Source organism: Lipophrys pholis, assembly GCF_963383615.2.
Source record: "Lipophrys pholis genome assembly, chromosome: 1".
Lineage (NCBI taxonomy): Eukaryota > Metazoa > Chordata > Actinopteri > Blenniiformes > Blenniidae > Lipophrys > Lipophrys pholis.
In genome coordinates, this window is record NC_137635.1 from 4,257,382 (window position 1) to 4,280,222 (window position 22,841).

At 41.5% G+C, this 22,841-nt stretch overlaps 3 protein-coding genes across 5 annotated transcripts; all 3 read left to right on the forward strand.

Annotated features, from left to right (window-relative positions):
* Nucleotides 1-916: 916 nt before the first annotated feature.
* atxn7l3b (ataxin 7 like 3b) lies at nucleotides 917-5,184 on the forward strand. 2 transcript variants are annotated; one of them, XM_080487044.1, is made up of 9 exons: nucleotides 917-1,077; nucleotides 1,576-1,630; nucleotides 1,717-1,844; nucleotides 1,984-2,116; nucleotides 2,265-2,436; nucleotides 2,719-2,822; nucleotides 2,901-2,923; nucleotides 3,046-3,091; nucleotides 4,696-5,184. In XM_080487044.1, exons 3-9 carry the CDS (start codon nucleotides 1,794-1,796, stop codon nucleotides 4,773-4,775), a joined length of 609 nt encoding a protein of 202 aa, XP_080343170.1. In that variant the 5' UTR covers nucleotides 917-1,077; nucleotides 1,576-1,630; nucleotides 1,717-1,793; the 3' UTR covers nucleotides 4,776-5,184. The 2 variants fall into 2 exon arrangements, with proteins under 2 accessions (XP_080343170.1, XP_080343171.1); XM_080487045.1 differs by having other exon boundaries at nucleotides 936-1,077; nucleotides 1,389-1,630.
* A 581-nt stretch (nucleotides 5,185-5,765) lies between these two features.
* smarcd2 (SWI/SNF related BAF chromatin remodeling complex subunit D2) lies at nucleotides 5,766-15,651 on the forward strand. 2 transcript variants are annotated; one of them, XM_080485730.1, is made up of 14 exons: nucleotides 5,766-5,974; nucleotides 6,703-7,215; nucleotides 8,810-9,024; nucleotides 11,003-11,045; nucleotides 11,125-11,247; nucleotides 11,751-11,870; nucleotides 12,569-12,664; nucleotides 13,337-13,438; nucleotides 13,546-13,707; nucleotides 13,917-14,014; nucleotides 14,218-14,353; nucleotides 14,464-14,586; nucleotides 14,953-15,054; nucleotides 15,147-15,651. In XM_080485730.1, the coding sequence occupies exons 2-14, from the start codon at nucleotides 7,063-7,065 to the stop codon at nucleotides 15,198-15,200; spliced, it is 1,527 nt and encodes a 508-aa protein (XP_080341856.1). In that variant the 5' UTR covers nucleotides 5,766-5,974; nucleotides 6,703-7,062; the 3' UTR covers nucleotides 15,201-15,651. The 2 variants fall into 2 exon arrangements, with proteins under 2 accessions (XP_080341856.1, XP_080341855.1); XM_080485729.1 differs by lacking the exon at nucleotides 5,766-5,974 and having other exon boundaries at nucleotides 6,631-7,215.
* Nucleotides 15,652-18,780: 3,129 nt separating this feature from the next.
* Nucleotides 18,781-22,824, forward strand: psmc5 (proteasome 26S subunit, ATPase 5). Its single transcript, XM_080476220.1, has 13 exons — nucleotides 18,781-18,842; nucleotides 19,550-19,582; nucleotides 20,077-20,148; nucleotides 20,221-20,290; nucleotides 20,388-20,485; nucleotides 20,571-20,627; nucleotides 20,814-21,044; nucleotides 21,325-21,451; nucleotides 21,561-21,751; nucleotides 22,074-22,172; nucleotides 22,256-22,366; nucleotides 22,447-22,533; nucleotides 22,650-22,824. The coding sequence occupies exons 1-13, from the start codon at nucleotides 18,819-18,821 to the stop codon at nucleotides 22,701-22,703; spliced, it is 1,254 nt and encodes a 417-aa protein (XP_080332346.1). The 5' UTR covers nucleotides 18,781-18,818; the 3' UTR covers nucleotides 22,704-22,824.
* Nucleotides 22,825-22,841: the final 17 nt, after the last annotated feature.

Here is a 22,841-nt window from a genome sequence, read left to right on the forward strand (position 1 = left end):
AATGAATTTCAGTGTTTCAGTCAGAGTAGCACATATAAAGCAACATGGAGACCCACGCTGATACACCAGTGATGTTCCAGTATAAGCTCGCTACCTCAATGACTTTAAAGTCAGACTGAGGGTGATGTTGGTCAAATTTTTAAAAATATTTCAGACTCATCAACCTCGCGCATGTTTTCGAGCCAGAAAAAATTTAATAAAATCCACAACCTTCTGGCTATCAGAGGCACCGAACCACTGCTGCGCAACGTTCTAGTTACAAGCACCAAATATGTGAAATTCCCCACCTTCTCATAATATCCAGACATGATCTGTTAAAACCATGTTTTTGGCATTCTTTAAAACTTTTTCTCTTGTCTGTATTTGGTTACATTTTATATGTTTTTGTTTTACTTCTCGCACGTTTTTGTATTTCATTTATTTATGTTTTCATTTTATTGTGACAAATGTTTGTTATTGTTGTATAACGGTGCACAAATGAAATCGAGTGAGTGTGGAAAAACTTTACTGCTTAACCCCGAAAAAAATGGAAGAATTTAAAAAAAAAAGAAAATTGTAAAAAAGAATAACGTTTAAAGGTTTGTGTTTATCGACTCCACCTTCCTCCACCAGACAACAAATCAAGGCAGAAAGTTTTATTAAAGCAGGAACAAGGTGAAGCAGTTTTTAACTTCCTTCGCTCCTCACCTGTGAAACAAACTTCCTCCTGTAAATCTGACCTCAGAACTGTTATCTGCTCAGGCTTTCCAATAAACAATAGATTTTACTTATTTTATTACATTTATCTTAAAGTTTTTGCTTTATTTTATTTATTTTGTGCAGTTTTTAATCCCTTTATTTTAATGTCTTTCATTTAGTTGAGAATTAAGATGTGTTTATTTTTAAAACACAGTGAAAGGTGCTATATGTAACTTATGAGTGTAAAGCGGAACAGCGCGTGCGGTCACGTGACTGCCGGGCTGAGCTTCACGTTCTGTCTGAGCGAGTGAAGAAGAAAAAAAAAGAAAGAAAAGTCGTGTGTCGATCGATTGCTCCTGTCTGATCTGTGATGTAAAGATGGATGCCTGCTGAACACAGGTAAATAAACACAATTAGTCCGCGTCTGCTCGGATCTCCGGGGGTGGGTTTTCAGTGTGACACGCGGGTCGCGGTGCTCGTCTCCCGGCGTGTGGAGAGGCAGACAGCCGCAGTGCAGCAGCGGCGGAGTTGGACGGTGAAGCAGCCTCGGAGGTGGTGGATGTTTCCTGAGCCGCAGCCGCCCGTCCGGTTTCCTCTGATTTTTAAAAAAAACAAACAAAACAAAAAAAACAACCCACATCTCATGTTGTTTATAGGGACCAATCAGAAGCGGTTGTCGTGTGTGTGTGTTTGTGCTGCTTGCCCCGCAGGTTGAGTGGTTCCTCTCCGGGAGCCTCCCGCAGCCGCGCTCTTTGTTTTCCTCTCCGGGGCTCGTGCTAAGCTACTTTCACCAGAACCGCGGAATCACGTCGTTGTTCTGGATGCAGCCCGGTGATCTGTTGCAGCGCTGCTCAGGCTGACTTCTGCAGTGTTTGCCTTTTTTTGTGTTATTTTCAGTTTGTGAGGCGGGATCAAGAAGAAGTCAATCTGTGACAGTGATATCTCTGCAGTTGTGAGTACATGCATCACACACATATACACACACACTGATTGTGTCTGCAGGGTTTAATTCACTGTCACCCCCCCCCCACCCTGCAGCCCTGTTTTTTCCGGCCAATGCTTGCTGCGCTACAGCATGACCACAGCAGCGTCTGCTCATCTGGTAGTTCTGGCAAATGAAAATGGAGGAGGTTTCAATGTCCAGCCTGGACAACAGCAAGCTGGAGGTACAGAGTGTGCTGATGCTTCAAACAGCCATTCGAATACATGCTGCTTGTGCAGAATCGCACAGTGATAACACACACATATTGACTCTCTCTCACACACACACACTCACACAGTAATTCTGGCGTCTTCCCATGCCAGACCCTCGCCCAGGACATCCTGTCTGACCTGGTGGAGGATGCATGCCTGGGTCTTTGCTTTGAGGTCCATCGGGCCGTTAAGCAGGGCTATTTTTTCCTGGATGACACGGACCAAGAAAGCATGAGGGACTTTGGTGAGCACACGGTCATCTTGGTGAAATAGAGCTGGATACACACACACACACACACACACACACACACACACACACACACACACACACACACACACTCACACACACACTCCACTGTCTCTTGATTGTGTCTCGATTTTAAACTCGACAGAAATAGTGGACCAGCCGGGACTGGATGTGTTTGGCCAGGTGTACAACCAGTGGAAGAACAAAGAGTGTGTCTGTCCAAACTGCAGCCGGAGCATCGCTGCCTCCCGCTTCGCCCCACACCTGGAGAAATGTCTGGGAATGGGACGCAACAGCAGCCGTATAGCCAACCGCAGGTAAGAGAGGGAGGAGCTCCTTCGTCCTTTCCGACCAAAGCTCGTACTCCCTCCGTTTCAGAGGGGTACGTCGTGAGTTCAGTGTGACGTTGAAGTAAAACAAGTGTTTCTGTTGTGTGAATGCCAATTACTAAGTTGTTTAAAATGAAGATGCGTTGATGTTTCGGCGCACATTATTCGTGTTGTTGGGAAGATGAGTCGGTTTTATAATCAAATTCTTTGTGTTGAGTAGTACTGACTCATTGTGTGTGTGTGTCATGCCGACTTGTTCCTCCACTGCAGAATAGTCACTGGTAACAACAACAACAACAACAAGTCAGAAAGTGACCAGGAAGATAACGACGACGTTAATGACAACGACTGGTCTTATGGGGCTGAAAAGAAAGGTATTGTTCCGCTTCGGATGTAATTCATAACGTCACCCGATTTCTTTCCACACTAACGTTGTATTCTCTCTGTCACAGCTAAGAAAAGGAAATCCGATAAGGTACGTCTCTACAAGCATCACTGTTCGTACTATTTGTGATTCTGTTTATTCTTTGATAGAATTCATGGAAATAATCAGTCATGGTGTCTGAGTTGTAACAAAATGCTTTATCTTTGTTTTAGAATCCAAACTCACCAAGAAGATCCAAATCGTTCAAGCATAAGAGCAGTAAGTGGGACCCAAACACATTCTGCTGTCTTCCCCATACATGTGTTTATATTGTCATCATGCACAGGCAGCACCCGCTCTGACACACACTGCAAACAGGGACATTGAGGCAAGAGTGACACGCTCGCTGAAGGAGGATTACCATCTAAAAAGAGTAGAAATACTTCAGACACTTCATGGCTCGCCCCGCAGGAGGCCAGGAGTCGATGTACTTTGTTTGAAACTCCAGGAATAATTACACTTTCAGATCAGGCGCACCATTTCTACAATATGACTCCAGGGCAGTCCCGAGGTCTCCGCGAGCCACTGAGCTCCTCTGCACTCCTTCTGTGTTCATTGACGAACCTGAGAGTTCAAGCTACTTTAGAGTTGGGTTTGACGTCTGCGCACTTCGGTTTGCCCAAGAAAGAGAAAGACGCGTGTGTTTTTGAACTTATTATTTAATTTCTTATTTTTACTTTATTATTATTTGTAATCTGTCCAGCTGCCTTTATTCAGGCGATGTCACATTGGTGCAAACAAAACTAACTACTAATCCAATTTCTAGTAAATATTTCTCTATGCACCCTCAGAATATGTTATTTGTTCCATTTGGAAGATTTCCAGGACTTTCTCAGTCCACAGACGGTATCTTGGGGACTCCAGTTTTCACCATTTCACTGTAATACTGTCGTCGTCGTCGTCGTCTTTAGTGATATTTTGTTGCTCTTCACTTTCATATTTCATTTTATTAATTCATTTCATGCACGCAACAATGTGACAATTCAGTGTGATTGATATATATATATGTATATATGTCCCTTATTGATAATATAAATAAATACATTTATATTTTATATAAAAATATGTTCACACAAAATAGGCAATTTTATTTTACTATACTATGCACACAAACCTCCTATATCCAATTAACATGCCTGAAAAGGAGGTAGGACGAAGTAAAACTTATCTAATCCTCTAACCCTATAATGAAACTTATACAGTAAGAATATCATATAATATCGAAGATATATGTGTATATATATAAGTATTGCCTTCATACAGACACCCGTTCCCAATATACATGTTCACACCAAAACATTTACATAAAATGTACTAACATTCACCAGTGTACAGTCCTTTTTACTGTGTAAGAGACACCCACATAGATTCCTTCATCCCTGTACTTGTTTAAAACTATCAGTCTGAGCCTTTTTTTTTTAAATGTTCTCCTGCTTGGAGTTTGGAACAAACTCAGTCAAGAACTGAAACAAACATTTCGCTCCACTGACTGAAGTTCTCATCTGCCTCATTGTAGTTCCAACACTCTTACTTCCGAAGTTCCAGATTCCCCCTGTAGTTATAACCCCCCCCCCCCTCCCCTATCGGTACTGCCTCAAAGACTTTTCCCCCTTAATTAAAGACAAATTCAAAATATAAGAGCGTGATTCTCAATCTCCCTGCTACTGTGTATTGTGGGCCCATTTTCACCTTTAGTTCAGGTGTTTAGAAATGTCCCTGGAGTATTTTTCATTTAAATTCTCTCCACGTGTTCTAGTGAGTTGCCTGAAATTGTGAATCATGATGAAATGACGCTGATTCAGTGACGCTCCCGCTCCCCCCAGGCATGATGGGCCCTCGGCGTCGGATGGACAACCAGGAGAGCCCGCGCATGCTGATGAAAGACGAGGCGTTCTCTCAATGATCCACTCGGCTGGAATCACACATTCTCCTCGCGTCGCGTGCAGATTTGCACAGAAGGGATCACACTCACAGGAAGACCAATAACACTTCACCGTCTGCTCTTCATGTCGTGAAATCAATGGGGCGTTGATGTTATAGGTGACATTCGTGGTGTGCGCTGCTTTCACCAAGCAGTTCAGAACTCACACTGTATACTTGACAGATTTAGTTTTCTTCACAAAAATCATCGTACCACCACTTTTTTTTTTTGTTGTTGTTTTTTCTCAGTTTTCAGTCGAATATAATGAATATACGACGTCGCTGCACAGAGGCAGACTCTGGTGTAATTCAGCAGAGGCAGCTGTTTGATGACTAAACTGCAGTATTTTGTTTTCCAGAGTACAGAAAGTAAAAAAAAAAAAAAAAAAAAATGTAAGTGTGAATTCAACACATATAATTCCTCGCCATTTAAAAACTTCCTTTTAAACAAAATAATGTCAAAGACAATCATTTCTAATGGATTGTCTGTTTTATTTTCACACTCACCGTCATACTCGGTTCACCAGCTATACGAGCACCTGCGGAGACTTGTTCTGAAATGTTCAGTGAAATCATGCCGAGTCGTACAAGCAGGTTTTTGCTGCATAATGCAGGTTTCTTTTCTTTTCTTTTTTTTTTCTTTTTTTTTTGGTGGATAGATCAGCTTGTTTTCTAGTATTCAAATATGTCTTTGTATCATGTGTTTACATTGTAAAGGGTTACATATGTCCTTGGCGTGATGTGATAGTGTAAATATTCTAATAGTTGAATTTGCTGCTATCATGGCTCAGTTTGTTTCATCTGTCTAGCATAATAAATGATTTGTTATCTGTCCCGTGAGTTTGTTTTAATTTGAACTGTTTTGCATGCTGTGCATGTTTTTGATGACCCAAGAAACATGTGGCTACAGAGATGAACTGACCGACAGGGGGTGCTGTTGACCAAATGATTCAAAGTACCTCGGTTTTTAATCATTCTGACAGTTTATTGCAGTGACACAGTCCATGTCTCCATCACTTTAAAAGCTCTTGTACTTGAAAACCTGAAAGATTTTCAAACGTTAAGTTTGAGCTCCTGTTTTGTTACAGGGGAGACTTTGGCTCAGTTGGTGGAGGTGGGTCACTTCTCAATCGCAAGGTTGCTGATTGGAAGAGAACATAACGAATTTGAAGCAAATCTGAGGTGAGGGCGCTTTTGTTATCCAATTTGAATCTGCTGATTTAATTGTGATTTTACGTTGCATTTAATAGGATCTCTTTGTTTAGTCTGCGACCTTTACCAACTGAACTACTGAGCCACAGAAACGCATTTATATCCACCCACCAGATTTTATACTAATAAACAATAATATCCATAATGCGTATTGCAGGACAGAGATTCCAAATATTCATATTTTCAGGAAGGAATATTTTTTAGAACTTGAACTTTTCAGTTAAGTGTGTAGAGTAGAATTTACACGATATAAAAAAACATTTAAGTTGCTCCAAAGCACAATTACATTTTGATTTTCATGTTGTAGCCAATACCTTTATTCTTTTAAGAGAAAAAATAGTTTTTTACTTTTGTGTATCTTTGAATAAATGTATTGTTTGTCTGAGGAATGAGTTTTCAATGTGGCCAAATGGTTATTATGAAGTAACTAATACTTTGGAATCATAATAGAACAGTGATTTTACTTGTAATTGAGTACAATTTAAGCAATGTAAAGTACTTGTTATTGATGTTGTCTCTGTCATATGTTAGTGGTTTGGCTGAACGCTCCAAAACAAAACAGAAAAAGTGAAATGACGAGTTTCACGTTTCCCAATGTCGTTGAAGGCGTCACCTTTTTTTAAGGCGCGTGCGTGTGAGTGCGTTTTGGTTGGGGGGGGGCGTATAATTTAGACGACTTGTCCTTTTTTCCTCCTCAGACTCTCACTCCTGGCTCCTGTCATGTCCGTCCCCGTCTCCGCGCGGAGCCGTTTCGCCGTTCGCCGGTGAGGTTCCGCGAGGTTCCAGAGGCGGGAGACGACTCGCTGCCAGCGGCGGCGGCGGCTCTGGGAGAAGTCAACCCCGGAACTTGCGGCGGTAGGAAGCGGGCAGCCGGGCTAACGTTAGCCGTAGCTTTTTGTTGACAGCGCGCTTCGCTGTCAAACCTTCCAAACACCGACCCGGGGGGAGAGTGACTCTCACTCGGCCTCCGTCCGGGATCCGAGACGCCCCCTCCTCCCCCTCCTCGACCCCCACCGCGAACTTTCTGTCACTTTTAAAACCACTTGTGGATCCAGAAGATGGCATCGAGAGGAGGCTTCGCGGGTCCTCCGATGAATCCGGGCATGAGCCCCATGACTGTGGGGCATATTGCGGGCATGAGGATACCCGGGATGCCGCAGTCCCCGGCGGGTTACCCCCGAAGCATGAGCGGCGCTCCCCAGTACCCCCAGGTGGGCTTTCCGCTTAGTTTAACCCTCTTTACGGATGGAAGCGCACTGTTAAATGGAAGAGACTCGCTGTTTTCTTCATGTTCTTTGTCAAAAACTGGTTGATGTACTTTATATTTTACACTTTAAAACAATGTATTTCAAGATATTCTCTTCGAAACCTGTCGTTATTAAAATATATAAAGTGGACACCACTTCCGCCTTTAAAAAAAAAAAAAAAAAAAAAAAGTCTCAATGTGACTTCCAGCCTTCACTTTTAATCGTGTCCAACACTTTAATCCTTAATAAAGTGCAGTCGTGGTGCTCAGTTAAGCTGATTGGACGTTTAATTAACAATAGTGTGGCAGGTTTGATGGGGTTTTTTTGTGTGTGTGCGTGTGAATGAGAACGTCACGTGGTTCCACGAGCCTCCTGTCAGTTGGTGTGAAAACAAAAGTAAGTTTATCATCACCACCATCTGCCCGGAGGTAAACCTGCATATATTATCCGGGTTTCACCCCCATCTGCAGCTCCCCTATTGTACCCGTGTCCCGTGTGTCAATTAGACACTTAAGCACGCAGATCCGTGCTTTTTCTCTTAATGGGGGAGAGGACAAAGAAAGTGTTTTTTTGGGTTTTTTTTTAATCCCTGCAAGCTGGGATCAAACATGAAACACGAGAGAACTAATGGCTAGAAACATCACAAACACTATTTGTATGATCCAGTGTGTAGTGCACACTTTACATCCACTCTCATGTGTCTTCCAGGCTGGTTGTGACTTTATGGTGTGTAATAATAAGCACATGTTTAGTTTTAATACAGCACCTGCTTAATCACTTCATCATATACCAGCGGTTATTTGTATCCTTGTTAAAAGCCTTACCAAATAGGCTTCGTCAGTTATTTCCTGACCCTTTTTTCCTCCATCCACTATAACAAGACAACACCCTCAAACATCGTGAAGTAATACAGCAATGAGTTGGGTATTTTTGGTAAAAGCAAATATTAATTTTGTTTGTCATAATAAGTAAAATGTATTTATGTAGCAACTTTCACAGATAAAGATCACAAACGACAAAGCAGAAAGATAACAACTGAAATAAAATCAGTGAAACTGATCAAATAGGAGTAACGGCTGAGATCCAGAGAGGCAGAACGTACATAAACAATAAAAGAAATTAAGCTGCTACAGGTCAACTGAAGGCCTGTCTGAATAAAAAAACAACAAAAAAAAAACGTTTTCAACTGCCTTATAAAAGGAGTTGACGGATCTCAGCTGTTGAGGAAGTGCATTCCGAAGCTTTGGTGCGAGAGCTCCAACAGCACAGGCACACTAAATGTGTTTTGAAATTGTCCAGTTTTTTCAGGACAAAGCAGGAATTCAGGCTTTATTTCATGTTTGAAGCCATTTTCTGATTTCTTTTAAGCAAGACAACTACTGATATGATGAATACGACAATAATTAATAACAAAAACACATTTTTAGTTGCTGCCTTAACAGTCCTGCATTTTTAAATGTCAAGAAAAAGGTTTGAGATGAACTGGAAAGAGATGAAAATGTTTATTCTCTCGTCTTCTTTCTTTAATTCACATGAACGTCCGCTCTTTTTCTCCCAGCGCCCCGGGATGCCACCAAGCAGAGTTGGGGGCCTCATGGGGTCAATGGGGGGTCAGCTGCCAGGACCCTCTTATGGTGGCGGCGGGAGCATTCCCATGAGGCCAGGCATGGGTCCTCCAGGCATGGACCCCTCGAGGAAGCGGTTCCTCCACCACCACCACCAGCAGCAGCAGCAGCAGCAGCAGCACGAGGCGCTGGGAGGCCTCAGACGAGGGTAAACTGTGGAGAAGTGTTTGTGTGGGAGCAGCAGAAGGGAGGGGGAGGAATTACAACAGAAGCCAATGTGGTTACAACAGCAACGGACAGAATGTAGGGAATGGCACCGATACAGTTTTTTGTTTTGTTTTTTAAATTATTTATTTATTTATTCCAAACGTGTGAATCACTGAAGATAAAACAAGAAACAGACCCACTAAAGGAACAAAATGGAAACAAAAAAGAAAAGTCATTTGGACTCTCCACATGTTTTAACATTCCCAGAACGGAGTAGACAGAAGTTCAAACTCAAATAGATAATCCCCTAAACTCTCAATTCTTTTTTTATTCTTTTTTTAAACGAGTTTTATTGTTTTTTGGGATTTTACAAATAAACAAAAGAACATAAAATTGTACATCATGCCTCAGTATAACATTGCATATTTTCAACATTAGAGAAAGGAGAAAAAATAAATAATACAATAAAAAAACAAACGGTATATTAATTGTTTAAATTTGCAGTTGAGAGAAAAGGAAAATAAATGGCTAAACGACCAAAAAAAAGAAGTATAGCCACCGTACTATGTCATACTATCAACACAAGTTGAGATCCATTTGCCGTTCTAAATACTCTAAATACTCTAAATACTTACAACTCCTAAGAGTTCAGTGTGACACTTTGAAAGTGTTGAGCTTTTGTTTTGAATAGTTTGATTATTTATTGATCAAAACCCCACCAGGTAGAGTTCCTTCTGTTAAATGAGTTTAGGTTTTTTTTCCCATTAATTCAGATTCATCATATATAATGTTGTATGTATTGGTTCCAGCGTCCTGCAGCCCTGAGCTGGATGAACATCGTCCTGATCCGTTTGAAATGTCTCCTATCTGGACAAACGAGTATCGATATAGACGTGTGTGTATATATATATATATATATATATATATATATATTATTCAATATTACAAAATAAGCTTTTGTGCCAAAACATAAGTGTAACAGTCACAACAGTCGAGTTTAGTATTTCATGCGAGCATGAGATGAGTTCTGTTTTTTATTGCCTGCGGATCGGAAGAGGCATTAACAATGATCTCTTCTAATTAAAAACATCGGGAATCCGGCATTTAAGCAGAAATTACCACTCAAAACATGTGTGATGTGAATGTCAGGGGGGCAGTTTGGTTTCAGCTGGGGGAGGGGCTCTTCCTCCCACACTGTGAAAACGTACGTTATTTTGTAGAATTTCTTTTAAATTTAAATTATGGGCGATCTGTTGACATGACGTATTTCTCTTCTCACCTCGTATGATTGTATTGCTCGTTTGGCTCTAAAAATGCAGTCGCCGGTTTCTCCCGCTGTACTGGGTTTATTGTTAGGACACAGTTTCTCCCTCTGCGGTCTGGGAAGCGTCTGTCCTGCTAAAAGCCCATCACGCAGACACGAGGCGAGCGGAATCTCATGACTGGCCTTTTTTCTTTGAAAGCAGCAGACCCGCAGAAGATATTTTTGACTTCAGACTTCTCAGCGACGCCGCGCATAGAAATGTGGCGAGCCGTGAAGTGAAGCGACATTTATAGTTTGGTCCACAGTCGGTGTCCGTAAGGTTCATTTCCTAACAAGATTGTCATTGTTGGAGGATCGGCGAGGCAAAGGGGCTCGTAAATCTTCATTAAAGAGTTTAGGATGAGACAGGACAGTAAATTCAATTCGAGAAACAAAACGGCTTTTATTAAGTCAGAAGCAATGATAAGTGGAAACCTGAGGCAGTCTTTCATGGGCTTAATAAAGCGGTTACACTGGGATGTTTTTCCACAAATAACTGATAAGTGGATGAAATGAATGAGGCCTTTCTGTTGATCTTGTGTCATGTGCGTCCAGTTCCTCACAACTTCATTCTTGAATGTACAAATGGTGATTTAGCAGACACAACACAGCGACTCCCCTCCGTGTTTGTGTCGCCGCTGAAGATCATCTCACGGCTTTATCTTTCTTTATTTAGCCCAAAAAGACGCAAGATGGCTGACAAGGTCCTGCCACAGAGGGTAGGATAACTTTGAACCATTATGAGAAATTGGTGTTGCTTCAGACTCCTTCGGTATTGACAGTGCCGGTGTTCTCCAGATCCGAGACCTGGTCCCGGAGTCCCAGGCCTACATGGACCTCCTGGCGTTCGAGCGGAAGCTGGATCAGACCATCGCACGGAAACGGATGGAGATTCAGGAGGCCATCAAGAAACCCATCATGGTATCTCCTCGTGATGCATTGATTTGTTTTGAAGGGGCCACTTTAGGAACTGTTGTCTTTTTATCATGCAACCAAACAATTTCACTGATCTGATCCATTCAGCACCAGAGTAGAAAGAATCTTGTTACCATGTTGTAAAAGTTCTTACCGACTCTGCTGCTCTATCACATGTCCAACATGTAGATGCTGTCAATGAAAGCTGGAACTGACACTAGTTTATGTATTTCTTGATATTGATTGCATTTCATTTATTTTTTACTTCCCTTGCTGACATATCCTTGGATCTCATTGTGATGAAAAGTGACTGCAGTGGAAAGGTTTGGTCTGCATTAGCCTTAATTTGATACAGCCATGCTGCGACTGTAGGATTGTACACAGTCGACCCACGAAACGCCGTCGGCATGTAATGGAAGCAAAGTGTCTGAAAACACGGATTTGCGATCCAACAAACCTTTTTGTCTGTGTTCTCTGTGTGTGTTTGCTCGTTTTTCCGTGCGACACAGCAAAAGCGCAAGCTCAGGATCTACATCTCCAACACTTACACCCCCAGCAAGCCGGAGGGCGAGGAGTCGGAGAAGGTTTCCTCCTGGGAGCTGAGAGTGGAGGGCAAACTCCTGGAAGAAGTGAGCAAACGATCTAGTTGTTGGACTGAACGATCTCTCTGGGTTTTGGACATCGTCTCAGTGTGGTGTGACTCTGAAGTGTTTCTCTCTCTCCTGGTCTGTTTCTGAAAACTTCCCTTGGCCCGTGTCTTTGGCTCAGACCACGCAGCCAGATGTGTGTTTACAGCTCTCTCTCTCTCTCTCTCCATTCTTTCCCCAAGACTGTGAACACACAAGCTCGTGTTCTCTTTTATTTTTTTGAAACATGGAATTGAAACCACTGGCCGTTGAATGCCAAGAACTGACCCCCCCAATGAATCCCAGCTCTACTCATTGTGTCATATGGGGCTACATGAAGGACTGCTGCTGCCTTCTTCTTCTTCTTTTTTTTCTCCTTTGGGTAAATTTTTCTCGTCTGGCTCATGGGTTTAGGCCTGCGTAGGAGTGTTGCACGAAGACACAGAAACAGAAAAGAGAAGGAGTGAAAGAGGTCACGTTGAGCAAACAGACTTTGACAGGACTGGGGAGAAAGAAGGGCGGGGGCGCTACATCCCCCCCCTCCGTCTGTAGTTTTGTGCTTCACCACCCCCAATGTGGTCAGAGCTAAACAATGCAGCTGCACACTGACACAGCCATAAGACAGCCGTTTTAAAAGCTCTCCGGTTCTCTCTCTCTCTCTCTCTCGCTCTCTCTCTCTCTCTCTCTCTCTGTGTTTCCAGCCTGGCAAGCAGAAGAGGAAGTTCTCGTCTTTCTTCAAAAGCCTCGTCATTGAGCTCGACAAGGAGCTCTATGGACCTGATAATCATTTAGTCGAGGTACGACCCAACAACCGTTTTACATGGTTAGAAATCCTATTGAGGTCGGCACGGATTCAACAGTCCAGATGAACGTAGATGGCCGTGTGTTTACATGTGAATGTATCTCTTAAGAATCTGCAAGAGTTCAGCCATTGCTAGTTTTCTGATTAAACCGCTAAAGGAGCAAGTTCAGGCCAACTCATCTCAACAGGCACACAAGAGAAAGAGCAGGACAGCAGGTTTTGAATGCATCTTGTAATGAAACCGGCCCCCTTCCAGTGCTGTCCAGGAGTCTTCACTTATGTTTTCGATTACATTTATAGGCCTGCTTGATATGTGAAAGTCATGAGTGAGATAGGGCTTAAACAAATTGTGAATATCAGCAATGTAATAGATCAAACTCGAGACATGATCCATCGTGATCCTACAGTTAGGGACATGTGGTGAGACACATGATGTCCTGGAAAATGAGCCTTTCTCATTAAGACTCTGCAATAAAAGCAATACAGTTGCATTTTTTTTTCTCTCTCGGCTTAAAGAAATGTGTTTTGCATCACAAAACTTGGGGATTAAAACAGAATTTTATGATCTGACATATAAACACTGAGAAACATGTTATGTTTTACATACATTTCTCTTTTTTGTTTTTTAATCATAATTCACCTTTTTCCTCCCATGTTTCTCGTTCAGTGGCACAGAATGCCCACCACTCAGGAGACGGATGGTTTCCAGGTGAAAAGGCCTGGTGATGTCAACGTTAAATGCACCCTTCTGCTCATGCTGGACCATCAGGTAGCCTCCTCTTCATCACTTGTCATCTTTCCCAGATGACATGATCTGCTTTGATTGCTCAATTTGTTTTTGTTTGGTTTTTTTCTCTCTCTCTCTCTCTGTTTCAGCCTCCTCAGTATAAACTGGACCCTCGCTTGGCTCGTCTTCTGGGCGTGCACACGCAGACCCGGGCCAGCATCATGCAGGCTCTCTGGCTGTACATCAAGAACAACAAGCTGCAGGACGGTCATGAGAAAGAGTACATCAATTGCAACCGCTACTTCAGACAGGTAATGGTGTAGTTTTTCAGTCTGGTGAATTGATTGCTTGTTGGATTAACTTTTTTAGAGTTGATGTAGATTATATTCATGTGCTTTTAATTTAGTGATTTTGTTCTAGTTTGGGTAACAAAGTGTGAAAAGAGTTATATTTCCAAGTGCCTGAATGTTCCATCTGGCCTAAATTACATTAGTTAATTCATTTCTTAATTGTCTTTCAGATCTTTGGTTGTCCACGCATGAGATTTTCTGAGATTCCCATGAAACTGGCGGGCCTGCTGCAGCACCCTGACCCCATTATCATCAATCATATGATTAGGTAGGAGTGTGTGGATCTTTATCTCTGCCTGCGGAAAAGTGTTAAACGTTCTGTAGAAATAGATTTCTATATATGAGGGTATTTCTTTTAACTTCCTCTTCCTTTTCTTTATACTTCTACTATTAAGTAGCCACAATTCCTGTTCCTTCCTAAAAAAACAAAACAAAATAAAACATCGTGATTGAAATTGTTTCCCTCCCCAGTGTGGACCCCAACGACCAGAAGAAGACTGCATGCTATGACATCGACGTGGAGGTGGATGATCCGCTGAAGGGGCAGATGAACAGCTTCCTGTCCTCCACAATCAACCAACAGGAAATTGCAGCACTGGAGATGAAGGTGAAGCTTCCCCTGCGTGTCGCGCAACGTTTTCTGCAGCATTGTAATTTAAAAAAATATATAATTATAATTTTTTTCCAAACGTTGACTGTGACCATCTTCCCCTGTAGATCCATGAAACCATCGAGTACATTAACCAGCTGAAGACTGAGAGAGACTTCATGCTGAGCTTCAGCAACAACCCGCAGGACTTCATCCAGGACTGGCTGAAGTCTCAAAGCAGAGATCTGAAGGTAAAACCTCACGCATTGTGAGGAAGAAAAACCGTCAGTGTAGTTATCACTTTCAGTCTTGACTAGTGTTCCCATTTCCAGTGAAACATCGTCTAAAATCGAAACGGCTTTTGTTTTGGGATCATAATTCCTGGCAGAATCGATGCGTTACGATATTAAATGACCTCTTTAATACTCGCTTGAAAGCAAGAACAACATGCAGCTTGGTTTGCTGCACTTGCTCACAACAAGTGGAGAGACGTTAAATATTGTCTGTGCTGCTCAAGTCAACTGACAATGTAGTGGTCAGTCTTTACCATATTGTTTTGATTTTAGGAAAGAAATCTGCTTCTTCATGTTGAGAATGTGACGTTTTTCTTCCATCAGCTCATGACAGATGTGACGGGAAACCCGGAGGAGGAAAGGAGGACTGAGTTCTACCAAGCACCCTGGGTCCCAGAGGCAGTGGGCAGATACGTGTACGCTAAGGTAAGTACATCCTCCTCAGCTGAATCGTGTTTGATCTCGCGTCTTGTGCTTTTGTTTGAATACACAAGGGCATCTTTCCTTCTTGGCGTCAGGTGCAGCAGCGGAGACAAGAGCTGGAGCAAGTGTTGGGGATCCGACTCACCTAAACCCACAAGTCGAGTCCTACCGGACCTCTTTCCTCACACGTTAATGTGTCTCAGTTTAAACTGGAAATCAAGGCTAACGTTGCAGGTGTCAAAGCCATCCTCACCGACAAAGTGGGACCAAAGTAATGTCTGTTGATGCGTTTGCTTTATTTTTGCATTGAGCTCTGTTTTTTATTTTTTACACAATGTTTGCCTTTTCTTTGCAATATGTTTTGCTTATGGTACAAAATATTCTAATCTGTTAAAGCACTGGTGCTGTTTAGGGTTCGCTTTAACGTCACGTTGCATGCCATTTTGAGAGGGTGTCTGTTTACCTTTACATTTAAAGCCATAATCTTCAGACGGTGACTGTTCCTGCCAACTGTATTTGGGAGGTTAGAAATAAGCATTTCTTTGTGTATATTGTTACTCAAAAAAAAAAAAAAAAAAAAAAAAATGGGGGTTTCTAACCTGGGAACAGAAGAGCAGAGTGTCTTATAGGTGGATATAAGCTTATTAAATGCCTTTTTTTTTTAATATACCAGCAGAGATTTTTCACGAAGGATCTGAGCATAAACTCCTTATTTGCGCTCTGTTCAGCTATTATTCTGCAACTCTTCTATGTTATGCTTTCTGGTTTGTTTACACGCTGTTTCTTTCCTTAATGGAGCATTTTATCATTTTAAAGACATAGAAAGGATGTGTTGGCTTGAGGAGTTTCAAACCTCTCCTGCTTGAGATTACTTATAAAATAGGAATACAACCTGACTGTGTCGAACGAGTGCAGCGCCAAATAGTTTTGAAAAGTCGTCAGTGAACTGCTTCTTCTGAAATGTTTATCTCTGAATGTCCTGTGAAGTTCTTGAAACATTCCCTGCTCAGATATCACTGTGCCCAAATGTGCACTTCAGATTTAAAATTTCCAAAAAAACATGTTTTTGTAAAATGTTTGCATGTTGTGTATTAATCAAAAACCTTTTTATCTTTTATACATTTGGAGTATTTTTTACAATAAATATACTTACAAATGATTGTCATTTTCACTTCTTTTATTTTAAAAACTCACACACACGATTAACAGTAAAAGTAATCTGCTTGTCTGTGAACTGTTGGGGGGGGGGATGGAGTACCCAGATCACCCACCTAAGCACCAGAGGGCATCCAGACTTCACTGAAACAGAAAGTAAAGTATTAATAGACACATTAAGAGAATCTTCCCACTCTTGACTGACTTAATAGTCTTTTATTTTCTCTTTCTGTTTGTTTCTCACCTTTTTAAAGACGTTTTGTGGTCCTCTTGCACAACATTGTACCAAGTTTTATTATCTATATTTCTGTTAAGGTGGAGCCATGAATACACATGTTGAGGCTGGTTGCAGAGCAGGAATTTAACAGGTTCATCTGGTCTTAGTCGGAGAGTTTCAACACGCGAACCGCTCCTCAAATAACACATGACACATCCTCTTCAAATGATTTGTCTCTGTGGCTTTTAGTACATGTTAAAGTTGAGCCAAAAAAACCAAAACGGTTTTGTAGCTTATTTGAATTTTTAAAAAAAAAAGTTAATAAACTAAGTTTGATTATCAATCTATAAGTTCTAATACAACACAGCAGCAAAAGCCACAACACAAATGCAAAGTATAACCAAACGATGGAAGGCAGAGCGCATGCATGACGTGAAGACAATGTCAACACAGAATATTAATCACAATCAAGGAGCTGCACTGTTTTACTTATGTTTTAATAAACACGAAAGATGATGCATCACAACATCTTGTAGAGTTCTACAAAACACTCTGTACTCCCGAGAGAGTAAAGGAACAAAACGGGCAAAACCTCAAATAAAATCTGCTCTTGACAGTTGAAAACATTAACATTAAAATGTTCAGAGGTTTTATAGAAAACACAGTCTGGTTATAATCCATTAAATACACAACTGATCATTAAAAACAATCACTATATAAACCTTTGATGCAAAGCTTTCAGAAAAAAAAAAGAAGAATATACACGATACCAAACAAATGAGACTATCAACACAAAATAGGAAAACAAAAATAACAATTGAAGTCATATGACTGGTTCTTTACATCTAATGGATAATAATAGCGTTTGCTAAGCAATCAGATTTGGTTCGTGCAATTTGTATTAATGAAGAAGAAATTGTTGCAGTGATTTCCTTATAAAATGTTATCTTACTGAATAAAAGACTCTGTTAATATGAAACATCAACATTTAAATTCAAAGAATTCAGTCCAGCAGTAATCGTTGACCAATATGATCTTGTGAGTTTGTCTGTAGTGTCTCCAGTCTGTAGGTGTCTGCCACGGCCTCCAGAGGGCGCTGTTGACTGGACATTTTTACTAAGAAATACTCTTTTATTTCAACATCATTATTTTGCTTCAAAATTAACTTCCTATAAAATAATACAGCAAGAAGACAGACTTTTCCTTCTTCTTTCCAGCAGACAGACGATAATCATGCTCTCATGTCATCTGCCGTCCAGTTGGTGTGAGTAGCTAGGTGAGGCCAGTTTCCCACACGGCCTCCCTGTGCTGTGCTCAGTGATCCACAAAAGGACTCCAGTGACATGCTGGCTGTGTGTCCTTGCACTAGAGGAGTATTACATCACCTTACATTATTACATCATTACAACAATCTGGAGGGCAATTATTGTATTGCCTGATTCTGTGTTTGTATATCTTAAACAATATGTTAAGAATGGTTTAGTATATAACAAAAAATGATCTTACTGGTCAAATTTTCCATTTGCAGCAAGTTTTGACATGTTAATATATGTTGAGAGACAATCATAGTCATCATAAAAATTGCAAACCAATAAACTGAACCACACATCAGCCCTGAAACTCTGCTGCTTCTAAAAGTGTGCCAAATCCCTTTTGGAGGATTTAAAGTACGCTGGTGGAGTGGATCGCATTCATTTCTACTCACCAGAGTTTCCCAACACCTTGGTCATTAGGGAGATATCAGATGTATTTAGCAGTGATATTTATCAATCCAAGTATTAATTTCTTGTTGATATCAATTAAGACAAAACTTTTTGTTGCTGATTAATGTGTGAATTCACACTTTTGGAGTGAGAACTTGGATATCTAACATAGACGTTAATTTCTTTTAAAATACTAATTTGGGAGCTGTGATATACATATATATGATGACTGTGTCTTGGCCCAAAAAACAGGGGATGCATTTCTGGATTTGCCTGAATCAAATTCTTCAACATATATTGACAGAATAAAATGAGACTTATGGATGAACTTACCTGGAATGATAGGAGATGAGTCACTTCCACCTACAAGCAGCAGTCCCCTCACCCTGTTTGGTTTGGCAGCGCACCATATTTTCTATTCTATTCTATTCTATTCTATTCTATTCTATTCTCTATTGTTAATCAATGCTGTTCAGTCATCCAATCATTCGGTCCAGTGTTCAAATGTTTATCTAATAATGTATATATATGAAATTTATTTTTTGCTCCTAGTAGATTGAATTTCTCTGTTAACAGATAACACATTAAACCTTTCAAAGTCAAGATGTAATGTTTTGGAAGTCACTGTTGGTGGCGCTGTGAGCATTTACACAGAAACACACGAAGAAGAAACCGGAAGTAGAATTGTCAAGATGGAGGTGGACGTCGGCGACCATGTAGGTGTATTTCTTGGGTCTTTTAGCTGCTGTTTATCGACGGATTATCGAGGAATCTTTTCTTCTACATGTAGGCTGTGATAGTTTATGTCGGGTTGCTGTCAGTTACGGATGTTCAGTCTCCGTAATGTAAGAATCAAAGCGTCGGTTCATTGAAAACAATGACCGTCGCCGGTTTGCTGTCTCATTGTAGCTAACCAGGCTAACGAGCTAACCAGAGCAACATGAACCTAAAGCAGATGAAACGTAAAGTCTGAGCGTTGTACGAATCAAAAATACTGTTAGAGAATCGTTACTGACACATTTTTATATAAATCTATTCATTGTGTATATAAATACCACTTTTGATAAGCTGTATTTAGTGCACGCGAGCTAGCTCGAACTTGTCAGTGACTTTCTCAGTATTTTCTGATCGATGCGATGTTAAATCTAATGGGATTTAATGCAACGATTGTTCACATTTTTTTTTGGAGTCTTAACATGTATTATCTGAAGAGTTGAACGCATAGTTTTGTAATGCCTTAAGAGTTTGACTGCCTGTAGAAACATTAAATCCTCAAATCGAGGTATTTTGTGGAGCGAGAAAGTATAACTGGGTTTATTTCAACGTGATTAGCGATGCTGTCATACTTTTTGGGGGGAAAGTAAAATATTCAATGCCCCCTATTTTGAAGTCCAGACAATAATGCCACTGCAATACCTTACAGATGAAGAGTACAACAAGCAAAAATCGTGACATAGTAAGTATAAGCCGCACAATTACAGTCTATATTATACTCCAGCCCTGATTCATTGGTTTGATCGATTCATCAGTGAACAATTACAGCCTGTCCTGTCCAGACTGACTGAGGATTATTACTAGACATCTAGAAGTGTCTTTTGGGATTCAACATGTGCACATTTTGCAAGATAGTGTGTGCTGTCTTCAGCAACAACCTCACTCAGAAGACTACACTATTACATATATTACATCAATACCCTTTCCATAATACCAATATTTGTACCTGTTGGAAATTCAACTCATTAGTATGTGTTTACTTTTTCTGTATTTGAATAGATCAATCTTTTTTTGAAGCAACTAGTCTATTCTCAATGTTTTTTGACATTCTGTAAAATACAACACTCACACCGGACTGAAAACAGAAGCATCCACTGAAGTGTCACTTTAAAAAAAAAAAAAAAAAAAGTAGAAGAAAGAAAGGAGCCTAAGTTATTTGCGTTTTGCCTCAATCAGATGGAAATCGGAGACAGTAAAGGTGGCTCAGGCCTCCGACAATACTACTTGTCCAAGATAGAAGAGCTCCAGGTGAGAAAAAATCCCTGTCACTCGAAGTTGCACTGCCTTGAATTGATGCTGACCTGCTGCTTTCCTAAACAGCTGACCGTGAACGATAAGAGTCAGAACCTGAGACGTCTGCAAGCACAGAGGAATGAGCTCAATGCTAAAGGTGTGTTTCTTTTTTTTACTGTAGTACCCATATTTTGTAAATATATGTTCTCATTAGGTGAGACGTTTGACCTATTTATTCTCTTCTTTCCCCTCAGTGCGTCTCCTTCGGGAGGAGTTGCAGTTACTACAGGAGCAAGGATCGTACGTAGGAGAAGTGGTCAGGGTTATGGACAAAAAGAAAGTGTTGGTCAAGGTATGTTGTTTCTTTGCGTCATGTAGCAAACAGAATTGTGTTTTCGAGGCGACAGCTTAAATGAGTGCTTCCTCATCTTTTTCAGGTGCATCCGGAAGGCAAATTTGTTGTGGACGTCGACAAGAACATTGATATCAACGATGTAAGTGTTGTTTTGCTCAGTCTTAGTTCTGCAGAACAAATTAATCGAACTGCTGTCTTCAGTGTGACGTTTCAAAAATCTTTTTTTTTTTTTTTTTTTTAAATAAGTGATTTGAAAAAATACTGCACAAAACATAAACTTCTTTTTATTTAAATTTTTTTTTATTTCCCCTCTCTTCGGTTCTAGGTGACTCCAAATTGCCGCGTGGCTCTGCGCAACGACAGCTACACCCTGCACAAGATCCTGCCCAACAAGGTGGACCCCCTGGTTTCCCTCATGATGGTGGAGAAGGTGCCGGACTCCACCTACGAGATGATTGGTGGCCTGGACAAGCAGATCAAAGAGATCAAGGAAGTGATCGAGCTGCCTGTCAAGCATCCGGAGCTGTTTGAAGCTTTAGGCATTGCACAGCCGAAGGTATGTGACGGTTTAATGGTAAAGTGTTTTCAAAGAGTTTGGGATATTTTTCTGAAACGGCACAGTTAATATTCTCTTTTAGAAAACAACAGAAGGAAGCAGCATACCTGTTGATACTAATATTTAATAACACAGTGTCTCATTTTGTCTTCCAATTCACACAAACTGCAGCCATATTCAGCCCAATGTGTTCAGCAAAATGAAACGATAGCTGAAATGTTAAATTGACTCATGCCGATGTTGTTGGTTGTGACCTGAGTTTTGTTGTGGTTGTTTGCAGGGTGTGCTCCTGTACGGTCCCCCAGGCACAGGGAAGACCCTGCTGGCCAGAGCGGTGGCCCACCACACTGACTGCACCTTCATCAGGGTGTCGGGCTCTGAGCTGGTGCAGAAATTCATTGGAGAGGGTGAGCACTTCCTGTCTCTACCGTTCTGAATATGAATCCACTTCCTGTCTCCTCTGGAGTGGGTTTCTCCTAAAACCGCTTTGTCATTCCTCCGTCGCTGTCTGGCCAGGTGCCCGGATGGTGCGCGAGCTGTTCGTCATGGCGAGGGAGCACGCTCCCTCCATCATCTTCATGGACGAGATCGACTCCATCGGCTCGTCTCGCCTGGAGGGCGGCTCAGGGGGCGACAGCGAGGTGCAGAGGACCATGTTGGAGCTTCTCAATCAGCTGGATGGATTTGAGGCAACCAAGAACATTAAGGTACCGCCGACACACCGAGTAACGACGTGAATCACCTTGTCACTCCTCAGGTCATTATTATGAGGCTTTCTGGAAGATGTTAGTGTGCCGAGGGCGAATACTTTGTTTCCTCTCGTATAACTGCTCAATCTGTTAATTCATTATGATCTATAAACAGTTTAACTTTTAATCTGGTCACAACTGCTATTTCATTATTACAACCGATTCTTCATCTGTTTGATAAAACTCAACATTCCCGCCTGTGGAACCTTTAGCATGGTTTTATTAAAACCCCTGGAATATCTCTGTAGTGCAACCGCTGTGCTCACTTTTGTCTCCGTAGGTCATCATGGCCACGAACCGTATCGACATCTTGGACTCGGCTCTGCTCAGACCCGGTCGCATCGATAGGAAAATTGAGTTCCCGCCTCCCAATGAAGAGGTAGGTCACCTGCTGAACCTCCGGGGAGAATGTGATCAGTACACCTGTGGCTGCATCTGACCTCCTCTTGTTTGTCTTCTCAGGCTCGTCTGGACATCCTGAAGATTCACTCCAGAAAGATGAACCTGACGCGCGGCATCAACCTGAGGAAGATCGCAGAGCTCATGCCCGGTGCCTCTGGCGCCGAGGTCAAGGTGAGTCACGCAGCTGAAGTGAGGCGGCGTTGTGCCGAACGAACGAGGAGAGTTCACGTATTCATGTTTTCATGTCTCAGGGTGTTTGCACGGAGGCCGGGATGTATGCTCTGAGAGAGAGGAGAGTTCACGTCACTCAGGAGGACTTTGAAATGGCCGTGGCGAAGGTCGGCGTCAAATCTCAATCGTTCCTGATTTGAAAATGAAGCCAATTTTTCTATTTGCATGATGAAAACAAATCTACTGTATGTGCTGACTAAGCTTTGTTTTGTTTTTCCACCAGGTGATGCAGAAGGACAGCGAGAAGAACATGTCTATCAAGAAGCTATGGAAGTGAAAGGCCTTGTGTTTTGCTGAACAACACTCACCAACATATATGTATATTTTCTTCTTTTGTTTATGGTTTGTAATTGTTACTTAAGTCATCAAAAGTGAATAAATGATTTCCCCCCAAAATACGGATGGATGGTCCACG

Bases quoted from the DNA above. Each gene is read 5' to 3' on its own strand.
- smarcd2 (XM_080485730.1), top strand. From the start codon at position 7,063: ATGGCATCGAGAGGAGGCTTCGCGGGTCCTCCGATGAATCCGGGCATG. The intron at 11,046-11,124 runs GTAGGATAACTT...GGTGTTCTCCAG, and splicing joins ACAAGGTCCTGCCACAGAGG to ATCCGAGACCTGGTCCCGGA. The intron at 15,055-15,146 runs GTAAGTACATCC...TCTTGGCGTCAG, and splicing joins GCAGATACGTGTACGCTAAG to GTGCAGCAGCGGAGACAAGA.
- psmc5 (XM_080476220.1), top strand. From the start codon at position 18,819: ATGGAGGTGGACGTCGGCGACCAT. The intron at 20,628-20,813 runs GTAAGTGTTGTT...CTTCGGTTCTAG, and splicing joins AGAACATTGATATCAACGAT to GTGACTCCAAATTGCCGCGT. The intron at 21,452-21,560 runs GTGAGCACTTCC...CTGTCTGGCCAG, and splicing joins GCAGAAATTCATTGGAGAGG to GTGCCCGGATGGTGCGCGAG.
- atxn7l3b (XM_080487044.1), top strand. From the start codon at position 1,794: ATGAAAATGGAGGAGGTTTCAATGTCCAGCCTGGACAACAGCAAGCTG. The intron at 2,117-2,264 runs GTGAGCACACGG...TAAACTCGACAG, and splicing joins AGAAAGCATGAGGGACTTTG to AAATAGTGGACCAGCCGGGA. The intron at 2,823-2,900 runs GTATTGTTCCGC...TCTCTGTCACAG, and splicing joins TTATGGGGCTGAAAAGAAAG to CTAAGAAAAGGAAATCCGAT.